Consider the following 27,792-nt stretch of genomic DNA (forward strand, 5'->3'; position numbering starts at 1 on the left):
ATTTGGGATGTGTCCACCTTCACACCTAAGATGGTGTCGCCTCTGCATAGGATTTCACCTGAGATGACACAACCCCTCCAGAAGAGTCCACGAGACGGCATTGCCTGGAACCCTCACCATTATCTGGAATCCTAACTTGGACTTTAGCTTAAAGAGACCCTGCCTCACAAGCTCCCTGTGCATGCCCCCTTCCCTCACAGGATCTTCTGCCTGTTGGACTTGCCCTCCCGATGACCCTCAGGGACAACTGCAGCCATTAGAGCATACAGGGGCTTTCCCCAACCAATCTAGGTTTGTCCGATATTGCTTGCAATGGAGAATGGCACTCACCACATGCCAGCACAAAGACATTCAATTAAAACAAGTAGTGTCCAGGCACAACTGTCTTACAACCCTGCTGCCTAATGTAGTGACACAGGTGGGTCAGATCATTATAAATTTAAGCTTTAGTTTCTGCACTTAGCTTTTGACTGTATGCTTGCCTGCCCACCCAAGGTACCTCCTTTCTTTTTAGCACCTCTTCTGTGCAGCAGAAAAGCAGAATTCCCAAAGGATGCAACACCACCTAGGCAAAGACAGTAAGAGAAAACAAGCAGACCAATCTGGGATAATGACTCCCTGCTAAAGAGCTTTACACAAACCCACAAGACCAGAGGGCTTTAAAATGTTTGGGGGCAGGCTGGGCGCGGTGGCTCATGCCTGTAATCCCTGCACTTTGGGAGGCCAAGGTGGGCGGATTACTTGAGGTCAGGAGTTCAAGACCAGCCTGGCCAACATGGTGAAACCCTGTCTCTGCCAAAAATACATTTAAAAAAACAAAAATTCAGCCAGGTGTAGTGGCGAGCACCTGTAGTCCCAGCTACTCGGGAGGCTGAGCCACGAGAATCGCTTGAACCCAGGAGGCGAAGGTTGCAGTCAGTCAAGATCGCGCCACTGCACTCCAGCTGGGCAACAGAGCAAGACTCCACAAAAAAAAAAAAAAACAAACAGAAAAAAGAGAAAAGATGTGTTGATGAGGATATGGGGGAGGATATGGAGAAACTGGAACCCTCATGCATTGCTTGTGGGAATGTAAAACAGTGTAGCCACTGTGGAAAACGGCTTGTTGGTTCCTCAAAGATTTAAACAGAATTATATGATCCAGCAGTTTTGCTCCTAGATATATGTCCAAAAGAATTGAAAGCAGGGACTCAAACAGATATTGTACACCAGTGTTCATAGCAGCATTATTCACAGTAGCCAAAAGGTGGAAATAACCCAAATGTACATCAACAGATAAATGGGTGAACAGAATGTGGTATATTTATGCAATGGAATATTATTCAGCCATAAAAAAGAATGAAATTCTGATAACATGCTACAACTAGATGAGCCTTTAAAACATCATTTCAAGTGAAATAAGCCACACACAAAAAGGGAAATTTGTATAATTTTACTTATATGAGGTACTTAGTATTGGCAAATTCACAGAGACAGAAAGCAGAATAGAAATTACTGGCCGGGCTTCCACGCACTATGACGGCCAGCACAGAGCTGCGGGAGCCGTGCCCGGAGTCAGAGTCATGGTGACCAGCTGCAAGCATCCGTGTTGCGTCCTCCTCGGGAAGAGAGGAAAGGCTCGGTTGGAGTCAGCAGTTTCCAACTCCCTGGAGGTCATCTGGAATTCTGTGAGACCTGAGAAGAATGTGCTCAAAGGGAAACCTGGGAAAAAACAGCTCTTCACCTGAAAAATGTTCGCTTTGCCTCAGTTGTGAATTCTTTCATTGAGAAGAAGAATTACCATTCTGTTACTATATTAACGAAGGGAGAAGTGGATGTGACTCATGATTCAGAATGAAAGAATATAGACTCTGAAAAAAATGAAAGTTGGGAGTGGGTTCCTTGGGAAGAATTTCCTCCTCTGGACCAGCTTTTCTGGGGACTATGTTGTTTAAAAGAACAAGGCTTTGATCCATTTGTAGAAGAGTTGAACCATCTGGTGGGATACAAAGGAAATCATCTCTAGGTGGCTGAGAAGATTTCTCGATTTTCTTTAAAAAGACAAAAATAAGGTCTGGTTAAGGAATGAAAACTATCTACATTTCAGAACAACTCCATTTTATCTTAAAAAAGTTCCTGTGATTGCCAATTTATTTGCAGTCTCTTAATGTACCCACCACCCTTTCAGCTAGTACTTGAGAAAAATTTTCTGAAATATGTTATTAAATTGTATTCCAGACACAGAATATATGATAAATACTGATATTATGGGTAATTTGCTTTCCATATTTACCTATGATATGTACTGTGCGGTTTGTCATTACTAGCTTGCATGGAGCAGGATGCAGTCAAATTTGCCTTAGTATTTCTGTTCAAATAGAGACCCAAATTCAAATATTGTAGTTTAGATTCAAACACAGTATGCCTGTTGCAAAATTTACCAAGTTTGTTGATTACCTCTTTTATTAAAGAAATGGTGGGGAGGGTAATATATTGTGACAATCTTTGCAACTTACAGGGAATAGGACAGGTCATTAGGGTATATTTCTCAGGTTTTCAATTGAGAACCTAAACCAAGAGAAGTGAGACAAACCATCTAATGTCTGTATCCTACTATTAACAGGCTGTGTGATGTTGAATTTCTCACTTACTCTCTCTGAGGTCCATAGTCCTTATATGTAAAATGAAGAGATTCGTCTAGAGCAGTTCTCAAAGTGTGGTCTGGGGCCCTCAAGAGCTTTTCAAGGGTATTCTAGGTCAAAGCTATTTTTATAACACTAAGACATCATTTCATCTTTTATTGTTTTTCTTTTTTTTTTTATTTGAGGAGTCTTGCTCTGTTGCCCAGACTAGAGTGCAGTGGCACGATCTCAGCTCACTGCAGCCTCCGCCTCACAGGTTTAAGCAATTCTCCTACCTCAGCTTCCTGAGTAGCTGGGATGACAGGCACCCGCCACCACACCTGGCTAATTTTTGTATTTTTAGTGCAGACGGGGTTTCACCCTGTTGGCCAGGCTGGTCTGGAACTCCTGGGCTCAAGTGATCTGCCCACCTCAGCCTCAAAAAGTACTGGGATTACAGGTGTGAGCCACCATGCCCGACCATCGTTTATCTTTTTCACTCTCATTTTTTCATGAGTGTGCAGAGGAGTTTTCAAGAGGCTGTCTGGTGTGATATTGTAATAGGCTGAATGCAAAAGCAGATGAGAATCCAGCTTTCGTCTGTTGTCAGACATTGAAGAGATCTGGAGAAAGGTAAAGCAGCCGTACTCTTCTCACTAATGATTTTTGTTGTTGTTGGTTAGAAAAATGGTTATTTTTAGTGGGTTTTAATATGTGAAAAAAATAAAAATAGCTATTTGTCAAAAATGTTATTTATGTGTTAATACATATTGGGTTTTTGTTACTTGTGATTAATAAAAATTTTAAGAAATTTAAAAAAAGAAGAAAGTACTGGCCAGGCATGATAGCTCACACCTGTATTCCCAGCATTTTGGGAGGCCAAGACAGGTGGATCGCTTGAGTCCTGGAGTTCGAGACCAGCCTGGGGAACATGGCGAAACGCCATCTCTACTAAAACTACAAAAAAAATAGCAGGGCATGACGGCACCTGCCTGTAGTCCCAGCTACTCATGAGACTGAGGTGGGAGGATCACCTGAGCCTGGGAAGTTGAGGCTGCAGTGAGCTGTGATGATGACACCGCACTCTAGCCTGGATGACCGGAATGAGGCCTGTCTCAAAATAAACGAAAAAATAAGTTACCAAGGGGCTGGGAGCAGGAGGAGGAAATGGGAAGTTATTATTTAATGAGTGCAAAATCTCTGTTTAGGATGATGAAAACTTTCTGGAAATAGATAGTGGTAGTGGTTACACTACACTGTGTATGTACTTAATGTGATTGAATTGTACACTTATCATGGTTTAAATGATAAATTTTGGGCCGGGCGCGGTGGCTCACACCTGTAATCCCAGCACTTTGGGAGGCCAAGATGGGTGGATCACCTGAGGTCAGGAGTTGGAGACCAACCTAGCCAACATGGTGAAACCCCATCTCTACTAAAATACAAAAATTAGCTGGGAGTGGTGATAGGCGCCTGTAATCCCAGCTAATAGGGGGGCTGAGGCAGGAGAATCACTTGAACCCAGGGAGCGGAAGTTGCAGTGAGCAGAGATTATGCCACTGCACTCCAACCTGGGTGACAGAGCAAGACTCCATCTCAAAAAAGAAAAAAAGAAACAGTCCCAGGATGCATCCATGTGCATGTGCATGCAGGTGTATCTGCCTGTGAGAGCTGCACACACGGCTCTGAGTACCTGGGAAGATACCCATGTGCAGTTGCTGTACATGTGTGGGGTCACTCTCTGGCACATTTGGAGGCATGAGGGCTACATGCAATGTGAGGGAATCTATGTCCAGGCGTCCTTTCTTGGTTTTCCTCCTCTGAACTTATGCATCCCTTCACAAAATGTCCAGCTCCTGGCTAAAAACCTATGTGTGATTTTTCAGCTCAACCACAGGCAATGACAGGTTTTACCTGGCAGGCCTCACAGCTGAGTTGTGCACAGCGGATGCATTGCAGTCTTTAAAGACCGTTGCAGGCACAGACTCAAGCCTCCTGGACAGTCGACCTCTCACACACATCTCCGCTCCTACCCCAGGTCTTCATTCAGATACGTCTTCATTGCAGTGGGGTAGGCCTTTGGCCACGACCTCCTTATCATGGGGAGTGGGGAATCCTTGAAGACACTTTCCTCCATGCTGACTCAGAACTTTTCCCACTCTCCCTTCCCCACCCCATCCCTGGCCCCCAGGTCTGTACAACTGCAGGAGCCTTTTGTTGGAAGCTCTTCTGCAGTGAGACCAACCCCACACCTGTGCTCATCCACCTGACCCCAGATGGCATCATTCTATGAGGAAATGAGAACAGGGTGGATCTGCGTTGTACAAAATAAAACAAACCGGGTTCTCTGGTTTAGCCTCTTCCTTGTACTGTAATAATAAGAGATTTGGGGCTTGGCTATTGCTTTCATTTTGACTCTTTTTGTTGTGAGACAGGGTTTCACTCTGTCACCCAGGCTGGAGTGCAGTGGTGTGATCTCGGTTCACTGCAACCTCTGCCTCCTGGGCTCAAGCAATCCTCCTACCTCAGTCTCCCTAGTAGCTAGGACTACAGGCGCATGCCATCATACCCAGCTAATTTTTATATTTTTTATAGATACAGGGTTTCACCATGTTGCCCAGGCTGGTCTCAAATTCCTGAGATCAAGCAATCCACTGGCCTCAGCCTCCCAAAGTGCGAGGATTACAGGCATGAGCCACCATGCCAGGCCATCATTAATCAGCTACTCCAGCACTTGGCAGTTCAGCTCTCTCCTGCTCAGCTGAGCTCCTGATTATACAGAGGTTAACAGCAAACTGCCTCTGCCACTTAGTAACCTGGTGACTTTGGAAAAATCACTTTGCCTTTTCATCGTTTGGTTTCTTCATCTGTAAAATGAAAATAACAATACCTATTTCATAGGGTTGTTGCTGTGAGGATGTAGTGAGTCAATATATGTAAAGCATAAAGTAGGTTCTACTGAAGTGTTTGCTATTGTATTCAACATGGTCCATTTCTGCTTGGAGATACATATGACTCTGGGGAGTATCTGTTGGCTCAGCCTAGGTCACATGTTCCACCTTAATCATCCCTTCCCTGCTCCAAGGTAGAGCTGGTGACCTGAACTAAACCAGCAGACACGCTCCACCTCCAAGACCGGCTCAAGATGGGCATGTAATATAAGCTGGTTCAATTAGAGTGAATCTTTATTTTCTTTTTCTTTTTTGAGATGGAGTCTCATCCCATCACCCAGACTATAGCGCAGTGGCACAATCTCAGCTCACTGCAACCTCTGCCTCCCAGGTTCAAGCGCCTCCTGAGTAGCTGGGATTACAGGTGCCTGCTGCCATGCTCAGCTAATTTTTGTATTTTTAGTAGAGACAGGGTGTTGCCATGTCGGCCAGGATGGTCTCAAACTCCTGACCTCAAGTGATTCATCCGCCTCGGCCTCCCAAAGTGCTAGGATTACAGGCGTGAGCCACTGTGCCCAGCCCAATTATAGTGAATCTTAATACACTGGCTAAAAATTCTGGGACACAGTCTCTCTCTTTCCAACAGGACATGTACAAGGACCTGCACAACCCTGGGAGATGCTGGCATATTGGGGCCACAAGCGGTGCTGACCTTAAGGAAAGGGCAACACCTCAGAAAACAAAGTAGATAAATAGAAATCAAGTCCTTAGTGCCATCACTTGATTTCTGGATAAAGCCTCATCTAAGCTATTTATTGACCTGAGTCCTTCATAGTTTAGGCCAATGTGATTTGGTTGTTTTGTTACCTGTAACCAAAAGTCTCTTAACACAAAGTGGATCTGTGAGTGACCGGAGTCTCTTGGGGGTTGTAGCAACCTAGATCCCCAGAGAGGCCAACTCTGAGATGGAGTGTAGGGTGTACAACGTTGATCATTGAGTGCTCTTGGAACCAACAACTGAGGAAGGCAGAAGCATGCAGGATTGGGCACAGGGAGAAGTCCAGCTGCAATGCAGGCCCAAGGGTAATTGCAGCTGAGCCTTCAGGAAGTTCTGGAGCCACAGTAGCCCTTCTGAGTTGTTCCAAGCACTGAAGGCCTAGCAAGTTCCCAGGGGTATTAAACTCAATAAGCGTGTCAGCCTCCACAATGCCCGCAACAGGTCTGGGCACAGATTGGAGAGAAGCTGGGCTCCCAACTGGAGGGAGTCCAACCAGGAGGGAGTGGCCCAGAGCCACAGAGCCATGGAGACTCAGGCAGGGGGTTGCTCCAGCACTTCTTCTGGAGAAGTTTTGAGCCCCAGATGCAGTTAGCACAGCTGCCCGCCCCTTATCTTAAGACGAAGTTCATTGCCAACGTATCTTCTGCAAGGCCCAGCTGGGGACCCCAAGATACTGGCAAAAAAGCAAATGTAAATCCAGCTTTATTGGTAAAAAAGGAACAGCAGATTTAACTGGAAATTCCCACCTGGCCCAACAGCACCAACCAGAAAGAAGGAAAGAAGAGAGGAAAAAACTGCAGGAAGGAGAGAAAGGAGGGAGGGAGGGACAGGAGGAAGGAAGGAGGGAGGGAGGGAGAAAGGGAGGGAGGGAGGGAAAGAAAGAGGGAGGAAGGGTACAGGGAGCAGGGAGACTGTAGATCAGGGTCTGAATGGAGACTCGGTCCTGGAAGTAAATGATCCAAGGCTCCAGGTGCTGGGGAGAGAGCAGGAGGGGATGGCAGCCCATAGCACTGCCATCTAGAAGGGTAGCGGCTCTTCCACAGGAATGTTGAGGACAACATCCATGTCTGGGGTGCACCTGGTGGGAGGCAGCACAGAGGGCCATGAGAGACCAGAGGTGGGGGTATGGGAGCACCCGCTCAGGGGAGCCCTGCTCTTTAGAACTCTGGTACTTACTTGGGTTGGGGGGCAATCCCAAAATACAATCTGTGACCTATCTGTGACCTCAAAGCCCAAATGTGCATACACAAGCATGAACACACACACACATCAAAAATGGAAAATAAATGAGTTTGGCAGGACGAATGTTCCCCTGACAAGTCTGAGGTCAAGAGGCAGCAGGAACTCAGCTCTGAAATGCTGGGGGCCCTCAAGATAATCACTGGCTTTGGAGTGAGGATGACAGATTTGATAATTTGACTCCGTGTCACCTTGAGCAAGCTATTTCTACTCTCCCAGCCTCACTCCTTCAGTTGGCACTTAAGTGAAAAGCACTCTTGAAGTGCCAGACCCCAGGTGAGCCTCAGTTTCGTCATCTGTCAAATGGGTTTAATATCCTAACCTCAGTTGGCCGAGGACAGTGGCTCACGCCTGTAATCTCAGCACTTTGGGAGGCCGAGGTGGGTGGATCACTAGGTCAGGAGATCGAGACCATCCTGGCTAACACAGTGAAACTCCGTCTCTACTAAAAATACAAAAAAATTAGCTGGGCGTGGTAGCAGGCGCCTGTAGTCCCAGCTACTCGGGAGGCTGAGGTAGGAGAATGGCATGAACCCAGGAGGTGGATGGAGCTTGCAGTGAGCCGGGATCATGCTACTGCACTCCAGCCTGGGTGACAAAGCAAGACTCCGTCTCAAAAAAAAAAAAAAATCCTAACCTCAGTTACGGGTGGAAAGATTAAATGAGACCATGCCAGCATATAATAAGTGTTCAGTGAATGTCAGGCATTATTATTTCCATGAAAGTAGCAAGAGAGATGGATGCCCATCAGCAATATATTCCCCATCGCAGGGACCAGCACAAATATTTAAGAGGTTGAAGAATTACACTCTCTTTTATTCTTTCTCTCTTCCAAGGAGACCATCCTCTCTTATAGTTTCAATAATCTACTGATACACATGAAGTATTTAGGCAGGAAATGTCAGGATACTTGCAATTTACAATACCATTCACCAAAAAAAAAAAAAAGAATGAACATGAAACCAATATGGGGGGGAAAAAACAATTTTTAAATCTAGATGGGCAAAACTGGCTATTCATTATATCATTCTCCCTACTTTTCTTTATATTTGAAATTTTTCATAATAATAGTTTTATAAAAAAGGGCATCTCTATGCTGGCAACACCTAAATTTCTACTTCCAGCCAATATCTGTCCTCTGAGGTCTACACTTATCTTGTCAATTGCCCACCCAATGACTCCACCTTGATACCTCATGTAAACCAAACTTACTGTCCAAGTCAACTGTATGGTTTTTTGTTTTGTTTTGAGACATGGTCTCACTCGGTCACCAAAGCTGGAATGCAGTGGTGCGATCACAGCTCACTGTAGCCTGGAACTCCTCAATCAATCCTCCTGCCTCCCAAATAGCTGGGACCACAGGCATGTGCCACCACATCTGGCTAATTTTTTTTATTTTTTGCAGAGGTAGAGGTCTCACTATGTTGTCCCCTGGTCTCGAACTCCCAGCCTCAAGCGATCCTTCTTCCTCAGCCTCCTAAAGCACTGGGATTACAGGTGTGAGCCACCATGCCTGCCTCCAAGTAAACTTTTGACTGTGCCTACATACACATCCCTCACCCCATCCCAGCCTTCCCAATCTCTGCATTTGACACCACTACCACCCCATTACAAAAGTCAGGAACCCAGGGATTATTCTTGATATCTCCCTTTCCTGTACGTCCCAAGTCATACAAGTCCTTCTTACCTTCCTAAATATTTCTCCAATCCATCTATTTCTCCCACCTCTTCTGCCACACACTTGGCCAGGCCACTCCCCATGTTCCCCTGGACAACTGCCCTCACACCCAGTAGAATTCCAGCTGCCACTCTGGCTCCTTGCCAAGCTCATCCCCATGCTCTTTTATTTTCTTTTAAGAAAGAGTCTTGCTCTATTACGCAGGCCGGAGTGCAGTAGCACCATCTTGGCTCACTGCAATCTCTGCCTCTAGGACTCAAGCAATCCTCCTGCCTCAGCCTTCCATGTAGCTGGGATTACAGGCACACGCCACCATGCCTGGCTAATTTTTGTATTTTTTGTAGAGATGGGGTTTCAGCATGCTGCCCAAGCTGGTCTCGAACTCCTGGACTTAAGCAATCCTCCCACCTTGGCCTCCCAAAATGCTGAGACTACAGGCATGAGCCATCACACCTAGCCCACCATGCTCTTTTCAAACTGACTTTTTCGGAATACAAATCTGATCATGTCACCACGTGGCTTAAGATCCTTTGCTTCTGGGATCAGGCAGAAAATCTGGCCCTATAGGGCACTGCACAGAGGTCCCTGGGGCTGAGTTGCCCTGCTCCCTTCCCGCCACTCTCCCTGTCACTCTTCGTTCCAACCACACTGGCCTCACCAGCTCTGTGTCAATGCCAAGTTCCTTCCAACCACAGCTCCTTCACAGCTCAAGGCTCAACATGTGGTTGGTTCATAGAGCAGTAGCATAAGCATCACCCGGGAGCTTCTTAGAAATGCAGAATCAGGCTGGGCATGGTGGTGCACACCTGTAATCCCAGCTACTCAGGAGGCTGAGACAAGACAATCACTTGAACCCAGGAGGTGGAGGTTGCAGTGAGCTGAGATGGCACCACAGCACTTCAGCCTGGGAGACAGAGTGAGACTCTGTCTCAAAAAAAAAAAAAAGGAAAAAAAGAAAGAAATGCAGAATTGTGAGCCCAACTGAGACCTACTGACTTGGAATCTGCTTTTTAACATGATCTCCAGGTGTTTCCTGGGCATGTTCCAGTTAGAGACGCTCTGGTTAACAGCGTGCCATTTCCACTTTTTAGGAGTGAAAATCTGCTTCTTTACTCCTAGTGTTCCCTTCCGTGTGGACGGGCATCCATGAGTATATTGCTCCTGGCCTCTCTCTGCCCCTTCATATTCTGCTTTTGGAAAGCGGGTATGACCACCAGAATAGTGAGTGTGAGGAGAGGAAGGGGACACAGGGAGCCCAGTCCCTTCCTCTCTCAGCAGCGAGCAACCCAAAAGGACTCCACTCTTCTCTGCCCCAAGGCCTGGCTCCACGTGGGTCCAGCTCCACCACGACTGGGTGGTTCAATTTGCCTAATTCTGGGTTCACTATTCAGAGACCAACATGCCTAGAAATATAAGCCACAGTCTCTAAAATCAGCTTCACCCGAACAAAGGTGATAACCTGGCCTGCATGCACCTTACCTCTTTCAATCTCATTCACTGTGTTCAGAGCTCAGGTAAAGACAACAGGTGACTATACATCCCCTGGAGACCCTAGCACCATTCCCTAGAATTGCTCTTCCTTCAGCTCCCCCATCAGTCTCCTTTGCCTAGTGAGTTTCTATGCATCCTTCAGGCCTCAGTTCAAATGTCACATCCTCAGGAAAACCCTCTTGACTGCCCAGACTCACTGTCCTGAGTCACTTTTATTTTTTTGGAGATGGAGTCTCGCTCTGTCGCTCAGACTAGAATGCAGTGGCACAATCTCGGCTCACTGCAACCTCTGCCTTCCAGGTTCAAGCAATTCTCCTGCCTCAGCCTCCCAAGCAGCTGGGACTACAGGCACCCGCCACCACGCCCGGCTAATTTTTGTATTTTTAGTAGAGACGGTGTTTCACCAACTTGGCCAGGCTGGTCTTGAACTCCTGACCTCATGATCCACCCACCTCGACCTCCCAAAGTGCTGAGATTACAGGCATGTGCCACCGCACCCGGCCCCTAAGAGTCACTTTCACAGTGGCATGTACTCTACTCTGTAGCTCCAGGCTCCGCTGCAACTCCACAGTTACTTGCGGCTCATTATCGACTCACGTCCAGTTCCCTCTTTGGCTCCATGAGGGCAGGGCCGAGAACTGTTTTCATTCACACGGTGCCTGGCATTCAGAGGCACTTCATAAATCCAATAGCATTTTGTTTTGGGGTTTTTTTTTTTTTTAGAAAAAGAAGAAAAGGAAAAGATGGCAATAGGAGAGTAGAAGGAAGGAAAAGGATAGGAGGGAGAGATAGATACAGACGAAGAAGAAAAATTAAAGAATTTGCAAATGCTAGGCTCTGCCACACATGGTCCTGTGGTGTCATCATGGAGAGGTAAGCCTGGGGGACCCCCAACCCAATCGCAGAGGGCTGGCCCCAAGGGAGGGTAGGCAAAGAATTGGTTTCTGGGGTCCAAAAACCTGCCAAGTGAAGAGGACATCCTTCTCTCCTTGTGGAGTGTCTTCCAGGCTATTCTTCCCTGAAGCCAACCACCCCACTCAACTCTGCCTTCCTCAAGAACCCAGAAGTGAAGGGCTGCACCCACTTGGTTGATACATGGAATCTGGGAACTAGAAGAGCCCTTAGAGATTACACAACCCAGCCTGCTGTGTACAGATGGGAATCGGAGGCCTCTGCAGAGATGGGAAAGGTCACATCTGCCCCTGGTCAGTGGCAGGTCCAAGGTGGAAACCTAGGCCCCTCCCTCCCTGTACTGGGTTCTGCCATCCACACCAGGCTGCCTTCCCCAAGAACAGAGAGCCTCTGTGAGCTCAGAGTGTGGCTGGTTTAAGAGGCAGTGGCAAAAACATCACATACTTGGGTCTCCGAAGCAGAACATCCTCAAACACGACCTCTCGGGGTTCCCGGGTCTGGGCTTGGAGCTCTTCCACCTCGGCCCTTAATACGGGCATGTTCTCCTCAAACTGGTCAATAAACTGAGAGGAAATGCATAGCAGGGGAGAAGGGGAGAAGCCAAACGCCCCCCAACCAAAGGGAGAAAGGTCAAAATGAACAAGGAGCAAAGCTATCTGGGGAAATGGTATGGGCTCTGTTACTGGGACTTGCTGGACTCCAGAGAGGGGACCTCCCCATGCAGGGTGGGGCTGGCTTCCAAGTGAGTGACAATATTCAGTGGTGCTGAAACAGGTGAGGGATCATGGAGAATGGAGACAGGTTACAAACTGGCTGAGAATGCTCAATCATGGGAATAAATGGAGGCTGGCAGAGATAGCGAAGGGCATGCACATTAAAAACCGATGAAGAGGCAAGATAATGAAAATTAATTCAAGAAGGCAGTGATGGTGAAGTTCATTAACACTGATAATGGGTGGTGGGCAGTGACAAGAAGCAAGGGGTAAAGATGCAAGGTGGCTAATGGCTGAATAGGTGATGCTTGATGATGTTGCAAATGGTTCATAGCCAGCGATGCAGGCTAACGAGGCAAGGCCTAGGTCGGTGCCAATCACCTTCCCAGATGAAAGACAAGTGACAGTAATGGCACCGGCAAGGAGGCAGGCCAACACCAGAGTTAGAGACCTCCTGAGCGCCATTTCAGAAGAAGCCTGATCCATTCCCACAGGCTGTGGGGACTGCCCACCCACTGCTCCCCTACAGGGACCACCACCTTCCTCGCCCACGCACTTCTCTGAACCTTTGCATGCATTTCAGGAAGTCCTGGTTTTCCCATATCTTCTGTAGGAGAGCCTCCTCATAGGGACGCTGGGTTTTCTGTGGAGGAAGAAGAGGTCTGGCCCCCAGGTGCCTCTTCCTGGGCAGCAAAACATGGTAGAGACCAATAGGGCTGCAGTGGGCCTGGAGGCAGAGGATGGGGAAGAAGGGGGGGTGGGAGTGGGACCTGGATCCCCCGCCTCCCACACAGCAACTGGCTACTCACTGCCACCACAGAACTCAGAATTTTTTTCTTCTTCTTCTGAATTTTGTCAGACAAGGATTCCAGGACCTTTCTGCGCATCTCACTGAGGTCATCCAGCTCATCCTGGGATCCAGCAGAAGGGTGTTGGCCACCAGCCCGGACTCCCACACAGTCTGGTGGGGGAGGGGCAAGGGGTCCCCTACCTGCTGGCTGTCCTTATCCTGCTGCAGCTGGCGCACAAGGGTGGAGATCTGGATAGACTTGATGGAATACTCACGGTCCATGTAAGTGCTCAGGAAGTTCACTTCCTCCTGGGTCTTCTCAATCTTGGCATTCAGCTGCTCCGCCTGCTGCTCTAGAGCTGGGGAGGGGTTAGGGAGGTCGGCAGGGAGAGGAGACAAGACCTTCCCTCAAGCACCTGGGCCCCAGGAGGCCCAGGAGGCAAGGTCTCCTTGGCCAATAACTGGGGTCTGGGCTGAGGCGAGCTCACACAGGGCAGGGAGGTGGTTAAAAGATAAGGCTCTAGAGGGTTTTCCACCCCTGCAGGAGAAGAGGCAATGCTGGGTAGGAAAAAGGAAGGGAATTGGTGCACGATCCCTAGACTAGTCCCCACTCTGCCACTGACTTGCAGTGGGGCCCTCACCAAGACTGTCCCTCTCCAGACTTCAGTCTCCTCAGAGACACACTCAAGGAAGTAAGACCAGGCAGATGGGGTGACAGTGGCTCCCAAGACACAACCCATGGCAGGATTAAGACAAAGTCTATCCTGTCTTCCTCCAGAGAGAGATCCCCAATGTCTGGGGTTGCCTGATCCACTGCCCCTCTGCTCAGCAGCTGTGTAGTCTGCTCAGGGAAAAGGAACCACAGGCCAGGCAGGATGGAAGCCAGGAGACCTAGGTTCTAGCCCAGCCACTGACTCCCAGAAGGACCTTGGCAGGAAATGGAGCCAGGCTAGAGTTGGATTCTGGCTCCTAGCTATAAAACCTTCCACAAGCTACTTCACCTCTCTTAGTCTCGGTTTCCTCACCTGTAAAAAGGACAGTTTCCCTGCCTCCAGGTAGTTGCAATGACTGGGTGTGTGCCTGTAACAATGCAGACATTGGTAGAGACTCAGACATGGAGCCTGGAAAGACCTAAGTGCTGGGTAAGTAGGCTATTCGCTCTGTATCTTAGCCTTCCCATCTGCCTAGAAGAGAGACGATGGGGCTGAGGGTTTCTGAATGGCAAGTACAAGATGAATGCTGTGCTGCTAACTTCCCCAGGGTGCCACGGGGAGGGTCACGGAATTCGCCCAGGGATTCTTACAGCTCATCTTGCATTTCTTCTTTTCTTCCCACTCCTGAAGCTCAGACTTCAATTGCTGCAGCCTCTTCTTGTTTGAATACTCCAAGATGTCGATGATGGTCTGTGGGAGGGGTGGGGTCAACTCACCCACAGGCTCTGCTGGCTCTCAGAAGCGGCCACCCAGCACTTCCTGAAAGGAGTCCCGAATCCCAACCTCACTCCCAGAAACCTGACCAGAGGCTAATCAGGACAATAATAGAGTCTACCCTTAGGATTGTTGTAAGGACTATATAAATACATACAGATCGCTTGCTATTACACGTAGAGGTGTTTGCAAATGCTGGTGGTGGTAGCAGCTACCTCTTGCACGGGTACAATATGTGCCAGGTAAACCCCTTCTGGGACGGGTGCTATTGTGCCGCATTTCACAGAGCTCAGGGAGGCAAAGTTAACTCAAAGTCTCCTGGCCAGTGAGTGCTGGCGCGTTGGGATGAAACTCCCATCTCCGTCCTCTTGCAAAGCCCAGGTGAGGGGAGTGAAGTTGAAGAAATGCGTCTTCCAGTTGGAGGAAGCAGCATGTGCAATGGGCAGGGAAGGGCAGGAGAGGGCGCACGAGCACGTGGAGGGAGGGAAGGAGGGCGGGCGGATGCCGCGGGCACTGCCGGCACCGAGGACAGAGGCGCGGGTCTCACCGCTAGGACGTCCTGCTGCTGCAGCAGGGCCCGCACGTTCAGGGTTGTGCTGTTCTCCATGTCCTGGATGGTCTCGATCAGCTCCTCGTTGAGCTTGGTGAGGAAGTTCTCATGGCTTTGGAGCTCTCGCAGAGCAGTCCTCCCGTTCCTGAGCATCATCTGCGGGCGGAGGGAAGAGTAGAGAGGCGGCGCAGCGCCCTGCCCGGCCGGAGCCTCCAAAAGCCGGTGGACCGCCGCCCCAACCCCGCCAGACTCCCGCCCCCTTGCGGCCTTCTGCTGGTAAATGCGGCCCAAGCTGGGCGGCCGTTCCCCATTGTCTGCGCCGCCCGGGAACTCCAGCACTCTCCTCCGTTCGGAAACGCACGTGTACCCATCATTTCACATCCCTGAGGTGCGGGTGCATCTTACACTTGGTGGCGTGTCACCATATAATCAACAAGTACATTATTAGTGGGTAAATAAAGATGTGCCTTAGTATCAATGGCTTCTCAGAATCAATGAAATATATAAATAATAATAAGGGCCGGGCAGAGTGGCTCACATCTGTAATTCCAGCACTTTGGGAGGCCAAGGTGGGCCGATCACGAGGTCAGGAATTCGAGACCAGCCTGACCAACATGGTGAAACTACGTCTCTACTAACAATACAAAACTTAGCCGAGTGTGAAGGCGCATGCCTGTAATCCCAGCTACTGGGGGTGCTGAGCCAGGAGAATCACTTGAACCTTGAAGGCGGAGGTTGCAGTGAGCCGAGATCGTGCCACTGCACTCCAGCCTGGGTGACAGAGGAAGATTCCATCCCAACAATAGTAACAAACGCCCCAGGTAGGTAAGAAGGTGGCAGAGCGACCACCATGTCTGGAGGAGAAGTAGGGGAGGCAAAGTGGATGATAAACGTCAGCATTTCCTGGCAGGCCGTGGAGCTAATGAGTACTCTCATTTCACATAACAGCCCCCTATGGAACAAGGAGAGTCTGAGAGTTAAGTGACTCCCCTAAGATTACACCCAGCAGGTGCATAAAATCTACAGTAACAATAACAATTGTTGAGGGCCCTCTACATGCCAGGCCAGTTGCCATGCCTTGCTCCGCACGTGGCACATGGTATCGGTTCACCTGCCAACAGCTCTACGTTTACCAACTCTGTGTTGTGGATTAAGTGGAGGCTCAGAGAGTTTAATGACTTGCCCAGTGTCACACAGTCAAGAAGTGGCAGGGTTGGAACTGGAAAGCCAGACTTCTGAGTCCCTATGTCTGTCTTTCCACTATGCTAAAACAAGAACTGGGTAGCCTTAAAACTGCAAGGCATGGCTGAAACACGTAGTGACTAAGACTTGGATGTTGAACCTAGACACACCTTGGTTCAAATCCCAGCTCAGCCACTTACCATCTAAAAGAATCTGGGCAAGTTAGTTAATGTTTCAGAGCCTCCTTATATTCATTCTAAAGGTAAGGAAACTAATACCTGTTTTAGAGAACTGCCATAAAATATAAATGAGATTGGACAGGTGTGGTGGCTCACGCCTGTAATCCCAACAATTTGGGAGGCCCAGGTGGGAGGATCACTCAAGGCCAGGAGTTCAAGACCAGCCTGGGCAACATAGTGAAACGTCATGTCTACAAAAAATAAACAAAATTAGCTGGGCGTGGTGGTGTACGCCCACAGTCCTAGCTACTCAGGAGGCTGAGGTGGGAGGAATGTTTGAGCCCAGAAGATCGAGGCTGCAGTGTTGAGACTGTGCCACCACACTCCAGCCCGGGTAACAGAGCAAGAACTTGTCTCAAAAAGTAAGTAAATAAATAAATAAAAATTTTAAAAAATTAAAATGTTAGCTGGGCATGGTGATGTGCACCTATAGTCCTAGCTACTTGGGAGGCTGAGGCAGGAGGATCTCTTGAGCCCAGGAGTTTACGGCTGCAGTGAGCTATGATTGTGCCATTGCACTTCAGCCTGGGTGACAGAGCAAGACCCTGTCTTTAAAAAAAACAAAGAATAAATAAATAAATGAGATGAAATTTACAATCAAGCCGCTTAGTGAGAGTGCATTCATATGCACTCAGTGAACAACAGGTGATACTTCTGGCTCTAACCCTCTACCCCTGCCATAAATATTTGCTCTTTTATTTATTCCTGTTCTTCCTCATTTCTCTATCCTTTACTAAAAACTACCCCTACCTACTCCTCAGCTCCTTTATTTCTCATATAACAGTAATCATGCCGATGTATTGAGTGCTTACTATGCGGCTGATACTGTGCTAAGCACTTCATATGCACTGCAGCACATCAGCACATCACCCTCACAGCAACCCTAAGAGATGGGCACTATTATTAGGCCAACTTTGTAAAAGCGGACAGCACTCAGGCACAGTGGTTCACACCTGTAATCCCAGCACTTTGGAAGAGGAAGGTGGAAGGACTACTTGAGCCCAGGAGTTAGAGCCTGGGCAACAAAGGGAGATCCCATCTCTACAAAAATTAGCTGGGCATGGTAGTGCATGCCTATAGTTCCAGCTACTCTGAGAGGCTGAGGTGGGAGGATCACTTGGGCTTGGAAAGTCCAGGCTGCAGTGAGCCATGATCATGCCACTGCACTCCAGTCTGGATGACACAGCGAGACCCTGTCTCAATCAATCAATGTGGATACTAAGGATTAAATTCAGTGACTTATCCAAGGTCACACATAGCAGAGCTGTCATCCTTGAAGTCCAGGCTCCTAGCCACTCCACTATCTTGTCTCCACATCACCAGACCAAAATACCCAGAAGTATCTTGTGAAAAACATTATTCTCCAAGTCCTGGGCCCACTGAAACAGCAGCACTAGGGTTTCAGTTCAAATGTCACCCACCTTAGCAGCCTCTCATTAGTACCCTACCTAAAACAATTACTGCCACACTCTCCTCCGTGCCTCTAGTCCCCAACCTTATTCTTAGGTTTCTCTTTGGCTCTTATCATCACTTCAAATATCTTTCTATTGTTGATTGTCAGTCTCCCCTATCCAATAGAATGTAAGTTCCCTAAGATCAAAGGCCACATCACTGGTGAATCCTCCCACTCAGAACAGAACCTGGCACATGGTAGGTGCTCAATCAATATTTGTTGATTCACTAAATGAATGAAAGATGGTAAGAGACAGTATTAAGAACTGGACTGGTTAGGAGCACAAGTTTTAGAGCCAAATTGTCCAGGTTCAGCTTTTATATCAATCAAAAACACATAAACCCCTTTAAAGTTAGGATAAAAATAACAGAAATGGCCAGACACAGTGGCTCACACCTGTAATCCCAGCACTTTGGGAGGCCAAGGCGGGCAGATCACCTGAGGTCAGGAGTTGGAGACCAGCCTGGCCAACATGGTGAAACCCCGTCTCTACTAACAATACAAAAAATTAGCTGGGTGTGGTGGTGGGCACCTGTAATCCCAGCAACTCAGGTGGCTGAGGCAGGAGACTTGCTCAAACCTGGGAGGTGGAGGTTGCAGTGACCTGAGATCTTGCCACTGCACTCCAGCCTGGGCAACAGAGTGAAACTCTGTCTCAAAAAAAATAAAAATAACAGAAATATGAGTTCCTCCTTTAAGAATACTGGGCCACCTCTAAACCATTTTGCAAGATAAAAGGTTAAAGGGGAAAAAAAAGTTTCAAAGCAAATTATATTTTCCCTTGTTCTTTATATAGTAGTCATTGTTCATTGAGCTATTAAAAACTTTGTTGAAGAATTATTCTATAGTATTTTGTAGTCTTTATAATACTTAGTATTTTACTTTCTGCTATGTATGCTAAGGACTTGTCTTCCTTTAGGCATTTCAAATACTTTGAAACATTGTTCAGATAATTCCAGAAGCCATAAAACAATGTATAGCAAGGAAATTAATTATCTACAATTGTATCGATTGATGTGAAAATTTTAATTGTCAGTTTCTAAGGCTTGCTTCAAACTACACTGTATGAAAGTTTAATTTACTGGAATTTTTGTTTTATTTTGTTTTGTTTTTTTTGAGATGGAGTCTCACTCTGTCCTCCAGGTTGGAGTGCAGTGGCACCATCTCAGCTCATTGCAACCTCTGCCTCCCAGGTTCAAGCAAGTCTCCTGCCTCAGCCTCCTGAGTAGCTGGAACTACAGGTGTGTGCCACCACACCCAGCTAATTTTTGTAGTTTGAGTAGAAATGGGGTTTCACCATGTTGGCCAGGCTGGTCTTGAACTCTGACCTCAAATGATCCACCCACCTAGACCTCCCAAAGTGCTGGGATTACAGGCATGAACCACCACACCCAGCCAAGTTACTGGAAATTTTAAGATAAAGAAGCCACTAGATCCTGTTCCTAATGCAACAAAATAACAAGCAATTCTGATAATTTCTTGAGTCTTAAACAGAACAGCAAATGCTTTGTATAATTGGCTTTGACCCCTGATCCGGCCATTTCCTGACTGTGTGACCTGGTGCATGTCATTTATCTCCCTGCACCTCAGTTTCCCAGTTTGTAAAATAGGAACGAGGATAAGCGTGCTCGCACGGTTCCTGTGAGGAAGAAATGAGTCAAGTCTGGCACCCACAAAGTTCTCAGCACATGTTTGCTAGAGCCATCATCCCCGTCCCCGCCCTGGGCCCAGTGTCCAGGGAAGATGTGCCTCATACCTTCATTAACCGGATTTTGGCCTGCATCTTCCCAGGGTCCAACTTCCACCTTCTATGTAGTTCTCGTGGATTCTTCGGCTGGTGGCTTGTCACCACTCTAGTGGGCTTGGAGTGGAACACTAGGGGTAGACAGGAAAGGACAGGGAGAGAATGAGGGTACAGGCAGGCCTGAGGCCAGGTTCCCGGGAGCGCACCTTTAATGAGAGGCGGGCCAGGCCCCAGCTCCACCCTCTGGCTGCCTTATAATGTGACACTAGACTGAGAGTGAAATTCACACCCTTCATTGAGCTACCAGGACCTACTCTGGGCCTCGATATAAGGGAGGGACAAGCCCATGTGAAAGAAGTAACTATGAGCATGGGCAGAGGGGAGGGCGGGGCAGCCAGGAACCCCGCTCCCAACTGTCCAGTCAGAAAGAGAGTCGGCAACTCCTACTCCTTGTGTCTTTCCAGTAGCTGCTGCAATACAGGACAGCAGAAAGACCACAGTCTAGCAGGCCTGAATCCAAATCCCTGCTGTCCCACCAACCTGGCGAACAGAAGGCCTGATGGGGTAGGGGTTAAGAACAAGAACTAATGAGCCAGACAGTCTAAGTTTAAATCCAGGCTCTTGGCCAGGCATGGTGGCTCACGCCTGTAATCTCAACACTTTGGGAGGCCAAGGCGGGAGGATCACCTGTGGTCAAGAGTTCAAGACGAGCCCCGCCAACATGGTGAAACCCTGTCTCTACTAAAAATACAACAAATTAGATGGACATAATGGTGGGCGCCTGTAATCCCAGCTACTTGGGAAGCTGAGGCAAGAGAATCGTTTGAACTCAGGAGGTGGAGGTTACAGTGGTGCGAGATCGCACTCCAGCCTGGGCGACAGACAGAGACTCCATCTTAAAATATATATATATATAATCATAAAAATAAAATTTTAAAAAATCCAGGCTCTGCCTTCTATTAGCTGTGTGACCTTGAGCAAGTCAAATGACCTCTGTGTCCCTCCATTTGTCCACCTATAAAATGGGAATAATCATCATGCCTACTTCGTAGGGTCTTTGTGAAGATGAAAGAAGAAGTTACTATACCTTAAAGGTGTTTGGAATAGTGCCTGATGCATATTCAGTGCTGGATACGCATTACCAGTTGTTACTCTTACTTCTGGTGACCTGAGAAGTGGGACCTCAACACCAGACAAAGGCACAGTGGCTATGCAAAACTCCAACTGGCTGTCTCTGAAACACTCTAAGAGCTGTGGTTCTGCCAGATAGGGAGTATAGGCATCTGGGGGGCATATTCTTAGAATCCCTGTTTCCTCTCCGCCTGTCATGCAATGACATGAGACAAATCACCCAGGTGGATCCAGCTCTACTCTCAGTCGCCACCGAAATCCCTGCTTCAGGTACAACCCAGCTCATCTGGGAAAGATATTAATCTCTTTAATAGATCAATGTCCTTCATCTTGAGAAATGGTGGCATTAACTATGGAGACGATTAAGTAAATTAATTTTGTGTTTAATTTATAAATTACCTGTACATATCCAGTTTTTAGTTGTATTGTATAAGAGATAGAATGATTAATAGGTTAATCTTGTGATTCTAATTTTAAAAGTGTAAGTGGGATTTTGATTTAGATTTAAGTTGAAAGGTTTAAGACACTCTTATTAAATATGTATAAATTACTTTTATTATTTAAGAGAACATAAGATTACCTATATTAATTTTTTTTTTTTTTTTTTTGAGAAGGAGTCTGGCTCTGTTGCCCAGGCTGGAGTTCAATGGCGAGATCTTAGCTCACTGCAACTTCTGCCTCCCAGGTTCAAGCAATTCTCCTGCCTCAGTCTCCCGAATAGCTGGGATAACAGGCGCCCACCACCACACCCGGCTAATTTTTTTATTTTCAGTAGAGACAGGGTTTCACCATGTTGGCCAGGCTGGTCTTGAACTCCTGACCTCAGGTGATTCAGCTGCCTCAGACTCCCAAAGTGCTGGGATTACAGGTGTGAGCCACCGCGACTGGTCAGATTACCCAAATTTAGAAGTTTAAGTATTAGATATACAAGAATTATGTAAATACCCAAGGGGTTTTTGTTAATCAGATAAGTGAACTATTTGAAAATGAAAATGAATACATTAAATTTTAAGATGTGGTTTAAAAGGTTTAGGAGAATTTAATTAACCAAGTTCCAAAACCCCCTTACAAGTATTTATAAAAATTGTAAGATTAAGTTGAATTTAAATGCTTAAGGAAGATTTGCAGTTTTAATAATATTTATTTTCATCATTGGTAGTAGCCCTGATTTATCTTTTTTTTAAATTCAACCTTTTATTTCAAGATAGCTCAGATTCACAAGCAGTTTTAAGAAATAATACAGAGGGGGCCGGGCGCAGTGGCTCACGCCTGTAATCCCAACACTTTGAGAGGCCGAGGCGGGTGGATCACAAGGTCAGGAGATCGAGACCAGCCTGGCAAATACGGTGAAACCCTGTCTCTACCAAAAATACAAAACAATTAGCTGGGCATGGTGGGTGGGGGGGGGGGGGGTGCCTGTAGTCCCAACTACTCAGGAGGCTGAGGCAGGAGAATGGTGTGAACCCGGGAGGTGGAGCTTGCAGTGAGCCAAGATCGTGCCACTGCACTCCAGCCTGGGGGACAGAGCGAGACTCCGCCTCCAAAAAAAAAGAAAGAAAGAAAGAAAGAATACAGAGGGGCTGGCTGTGTGGCTCACATCTGTAATCCCAGCACTTTGGGAGGCTGAGACAGGTGGATCACCTCAGGTTACGAGTTCAAGACCAGCCTGACCAACATGGGGAAACCCCATCTCTACTAAAAATACAAAAAATAGCCAGGTGTGGCTGTGCACGCCTGTAATCCCAGCTACTTGGGAGGCTGAGGCAGGGGAATCGCTTGAACCTGGGAGTTGGAGGTTGCAGTGAGCTGAGATCACACCACTGCACTCCAGGCTGGGTGTGAGAGAGAGAGAGACTCTGTCTGAAAAAAAGGAAAGGGGAGGGGAGGGGAGGGGAGGGAAAAGGAAAAGGAAAAGTGAATGAAAAAGGAAAGGAAAGGAAACAGAGGGAGTCTATGTACCCTTTACCCAGTTTTTCCCAATGTCAACATCCTGCAAAAGTACAGTACAATATCACAACCAGGAGATTGACATTAAGATGGGCAAGATATAGAACTTTTCCATAACCACAAGGATCCTGCCTGTTGCCTTTTACAACCACACGTACTTCCCTCCCCTTACCACCCTCCTCACAACTCTGCCCTAACTCCTGCAATCACTAATCTGTTCTCCATTTCTATAATTTTGTGATTCCCAGAAGGTTATATAAATGGAATCATCCAGTATGTAACGGTTGGGATTGACTTTTTTTTTACTTGGCATAATTCTCTGGAGATTCATCCAAGTTGTTGAATATATCAGTAGTTCTTTCCTGTTTATTGCTATATAGTTTTCCATGGTATGGATGTACCATAGCTTGTTTAAACATTCACCCATTGAGGGACTTCAAGGTTGTTTCCAGTTTTGAGGTATTATGAACAGGGCTGCTATGAACATTCACATACTGGCTTTTGTGTGAATGTAAGTTTTCATTTCACTGCAATAAATGCCCAAGAGTAAAACTGCTGGGTCAGATTACTAGAAAATACATGTTTAATGTTGTTAGAGACTGCCACACTCGTTTCCAGAGAGGCTGCATCATTTTACCTTCCCACCAGCAATTGCGCACAATCTGATTTCTCCCCTTTGCTAGCATTTGGTGCTATCACTATTTTTTCATTTTAGCCATTTCGACAGGTATGCAGTGATATCTCACTGTGGCTTAATCTGCATTACCCCAATGGCTAACGACGTTGAACATCTTTTTAATGTGCTTATTTGACATCTGTATATCTGCTTTGGTGAAATGTCTCTTCATTTCTTTTTCCATTGCCTAACTGAATTGTCTGTTTCATTGTTGGGTTTTTAGTTACTGAGATATTCTACATAGTAGTCCTTTGTCAGATACATGGTTTGCAAATATTTTCTCCAAATCTATAGCTTGTCTTTTCATCCTCTTAAAAAGGTCTTTCATCAGCCGGGTGTGGTGGCTCTCGCCTATAATCTCAGCACTTTGGGAGGCTGAGGCAGGCAGATTACTTGAGGTCATGAGTTCGAGACCAGCCTGTCTCTACTAAAAATACAAAAATTAGCCGGGCATGGTGGAACACGCCTGCAGTCCAGCTACTCGGGAGGCTGAGGCAGAAGAATCACTTGAACCCGGGAGGCAGAGTTTGCAGTGAGCTGCACTCCAGCCTGGGCAACAAAGCGAGACTCTTTCTCAAAAAAAAAAAAAAAAAAAAAAAAAAAAAGTTCTTTCACAAAACAAAATTTTTAATTTTGATGCAGTCCAATTCATCTATTTTTCTTTTATGGGTCAAGCTTTTGGTGTGATATCTAAGAACTCTTCACTTGGCCCTAGGCCCCAAAGATTTTTCTCTCCTGTTTTCTTCTAAAAGTTTTTCAGTTTCACATTTTACATTTAATTTCTATTTTATTTTATCTTTGAGCTAATTTTTATATTTGTTGTTAAACTTAAATTTTTTGTTTTTGTTTTTGTTTTCTTGCCTATGGATGTCCGATTGCTTCAGCGCCACCCGTAGGAAAGGCTTTCTTCCTCCACTGAATTGTTTTTCCACTTTCTGAAAAACCCATTGGGAATATTTGTACGGATTTATTCCCGTTTTCTCACTGGGAAGTGCTGGCAGTGTCCAGCAGGGAGCTGATCCTTCATTCCCTGCTTGGTGGTGCTGATTCCACAACTGGGATAGTGCCGGCAGGAATGAGTGGAGAGGTCATCTTCTAATCCCTACCTGGCAGAAGAAGGTAGTGCTCTGACTCTCTCTCTAGGGTAGTGTCAACAGAGTCCAACAGTGACAAGATTTCATGAAGTGTCATGAGGTGGGACTGGTCACCTCTGGACTTCACTCCACTCCCCCAGCCTACCTATGTCAGTAGAGCCTGGTGGGAGCCTGAGCCTATATCCCTATCCAGCATCAGTGAGGTAAAATAAGGTGGTGAGATGCAGGGCAACTTGGCATTCTACTCTCCCATCTCCTTTTTGTGTTTCAGTGTTGCCCACAGGGGAGCTGATCTAACATTACTTACTCGGAGGCAATGAGGTGGTATGAGTGATTTTATACATAGGTGTATACATAAGTATGCTATATTGTCTATGAAGTTCATTTCTGGATACCAAAGAAATATTACAAAATATTTGCTATTAATTCTTACAACAATCCTATGTGGTATTAGCGTCCCCATTTCACAAATGAGAAAACCAAGGCTCAGAGAGATGAATGATTTTTCCAAGTGAGTAAATGGCAGAGCCAAAATCTGACCCCATGTCTGCCTGAGCCTGACCCAAGGCCTCAGAATTCCCCTGTAAAGCATGATAATGATGTGGCAGAGATTATTCTGAGTTCACCAAACCTTGTTTTCTTTTCTTCCTGGAAAAACAGAAGGACTACATTTCCCACCTTCCCTTGTGGTTAGCAGAGGTCATGTGGCTAAATTATGGCCCCTGAAACATGAGTAGGAGTAACATTTGTCACTTCAAATCTGGACCCCCCCCCAAAAAAAATGCCCATATAATTGTCCATGTTCTTGTTCTCTCTCTTCCCTCTATGCCAGTTGAATGCAAAAGTATCCAGCAGAAGACTTCGAGACCTTACAAAATGTCAGACCCACAAGGTCAAAGGAACCTGGATCCCTGAATGACCATGTGGAACAGAATCTCTCCTTCCTCAGATCCACAAATGTACTGTGACATAAATGAGATATAAACTTCTATATCAATACTTGCAATTTGGGCATTGTTTATTATATCAGTTAGCCTACCCTAATATAAGTGGTGTCACCAAGAGCCAAGAGCAGCCACTCTATCCTGTCTCCAACCTCCACACCAGCTCCCAGGTGCCTCCACCTACCTGGTTGGACCCTAGTCAAAGTCTTCATTTTGTTTATATGAAGGCTGTTGGCTTGTTGGACTGGAGGCAGAGTAGATGGCTTGGTTTCCTGCTTGGACTGCTGCCATGGAACATAATCCTACAAAATATACAATCAGTCACATAGCACCATGAGTTCATATCCCAGCTCCACCCTTTTCAGATATCTGTAATCTCAAGCAAGTGACTTGACCTCCCTGAGCCTCGATTTTCTCATCTGTAAAGTGGATCTAATAATAAAACCTACTTCTGCCTGTTGGCACAAGAATTCCGAGAGATATTTATGAAGCATGTGGTAAGTGCTCCATAAATGTTAGCTATCACTTTTTTTTTTTTATCAGCCAGCCAGAATTTACTAAGCACATCCAGGCTGTGAGGTGCTAAGAACTGTGAGAAACAGAAGGCATGGAAAAGACGCAACATCCACCCTCAGGAAACCAGAGTAGCAATCAGATGAATAAGAGAGCAGTATAATACACCCTTACATTCTGATAAGACAGTGAGAGGAGAAAAATGAGGTTCTGAGGCTTGCTCTGGCTCCCACAGCAAAGTGTGTGACCCGGCTGGGACTGGAATTCGGGTCTCCAGTCTATATCTGTGGAGCAGTCACAACCGTGAGAGTGGAGGGCAGGTGGACTGCAGGGCCAGCGAGCCTCCCACCCCAGCCCTAGTCCCCCAAGACTCACCGAAACCTGGAACTCGTAGACTGTGGAGTGAGTCCCAGAGTGGCTGGGTCTGGAAAGAGTTGGGAAGGGAAAGAACTTCCATTATCCCCAGCCCAAGGGGCAGCAAGCAGCAACTCAAAACAGGATTGGCATCTTGAACCAAAAACTGCAGTTCACCGGGTACAATAGCGCCGCGGGAGTGGGGTGGGGCCAAGGAGATGTGGGCGGGGAGAGGGCGGGGTCAGAAGACTGAGGGCCGACCTCTAGGCGAGGGCGGCACAGCAGAGGGGTGTGAAGTACTCATGCGCATTCCGCCTTTCTTCCAATTTTTTTTTTTTTTTTTACCTACTTTTGTAAGACATGCGCCATTGGGGAAAATGGAAGAGAAGCTGCGAGTCTGTGAGACACTGATCTTCTAGAATAACCACTCGGCTTTTCCAACTTCCTTGTCTCAGTGTAGATCGCGCAGTAACCCAGTTAAATGTTGAGTAACTCACTCAAAGGTCCGGAGACCCGATGCTTTAGCCAGCGTCTCGGTCTCCAAGGAAACGCGACGCCGGCTACCGAGCGCCTAGAGGGACCAACCTCTCAAGGCAAAATCTAGTTCGGCCCTCTTTTCAATTTTCAAATTCCCTTCAGTTTGCTCTGCCCATAATCCTAAAATATTATATCATATTTCTCCACTCTCATCAAACTTCCACCACTTCCTTCGCTATCTTCACTTTTGACTAATGAGTTTGCTTCCAATTTTACTAAGGAAATTTTGGGAATCAGTAAACCCACTAGTTCACAGCACCATTTACTGGCCTACTTGCCTCCTTCCTGTAACTACGTATAAACTGCCTACTAAGACCAATTCCTACATTTGTGCACTGAATCCTATCCTCTCACATTTTCTCAAAGATATTGGCCGAGCAGTTCTCCCCGTTTTTTCCTCCTCTTTTCCCTCTCCTTTGTATCATCAGTATACCAACGTATTTTTAAATTTCTTCTATTTAAAAAGCTTCACCACAGCGGGACACGGTGGGTCACGCATATAAGCATGAGAGCACTTTGGGAGGCCAGAGGTGGGAAGATCGCTGGAGCCAGAAAGGTCCAGGCTGCCTTGCCGTGAGCCATGATCCAGCCACTGCATTCCAGCCTGGTTGACAGAGCAAGACCCTGTCTCTAAATAAACAAACAAACCACTTCCCCTCCAGCCAGCTCCCATGTCTGCTTCATTTTAAAGCAAAACTCCTAGGTTTGCCTATTCTGTTTCCCATTGTTTTCCCTCCACTCAATCAGGCTTTCACTCTCCACTGAAACTGCCCTCATCAACATCATTGGTGACCTCCACTTTGCTAAACCCTATGGTCACTTCTAGGTCCTCCCCTTATTTGGCCTGTCTGCAGCATTTGACACAACAGATCCCTCCCTCCCCTGAAACACTTTCTTAGTATCCAGGAA

General features: G+C 46.9%; 1 protein-coding gene across 4 annotated transcripts; it reads right to left on the minus strand.

Annotated features, from left to right (window-relative positions):
- Positions 1–1,427: 1,427 nt before the first annotated feature.
- On the minus strand, positions 1,428–26,889 carry C2H20orf96 (chromosome 2 C20orf96 homolog). Of its 4 annotated transcripts, XM_073007523.1 has the most exons (12): positions 26,696–26,888; positions 26,368–26,416; positions 25,664–25,781; positions 19,700–19,818; positions 15,067–15,225; positions 14,396–14,495; positions 13,294–13,451; positions 13,112–13,213; positions 12,859–12,945; positions 12,034–12,152; positions 2,273–2,347; positions 1,428–2,030 (listed from the first exon to the last, which is right to left on the minus strand). In XM_073007523.1, exons 1-12 carry the CDS (start codon positions 26,713–26,715, stop codon positions 1,931–1,933), a joined length of 1,206 nt encoding a protein of 401 aa, XP_072863624.1. In that variant the 5' UTR covers positions 26,716–26,888; the 3' UTR covers positions 1,428–1,930. The 4 variants fall into 4 exon arrangements, with proteins under 4 accessions (XP_072863624.1, XP_072863619.1, XP_008017994.2 ...); XM_008019803.3 differs by lacking the exons at positions 1,428–2,030; positions 2,273–2,347 and adding an exon at positions 6,956–7,347 and having other exon boundaries at positions 26,696–26,882; XM_073007525.1 differs by lacking the exons at positions 1,428–2,030; positions 2,273–2,347 and adding an exon at positions 10,910–11,336 and having other exon boundaries at positions 26,696–26,886.
- Positions 26,890–27,792: the final 903 nt, after the last annotated feature.

Source organism: Chlorocebus sabaeus, chromosome 2 (assembly GCF_047675955.1).
Source record: "Chlorocebus sabaeus isolate Y175 chromosome 2, mChlSab1.0.hap1, whole genome shotgun sequence".
NCBI classification, from domain to species: Eukaryota; Metazoa; Chordata; class Mammalia; order Primates; family Cercopithecidae; genus Chlorocebus; species Chlorocebus sabaeus.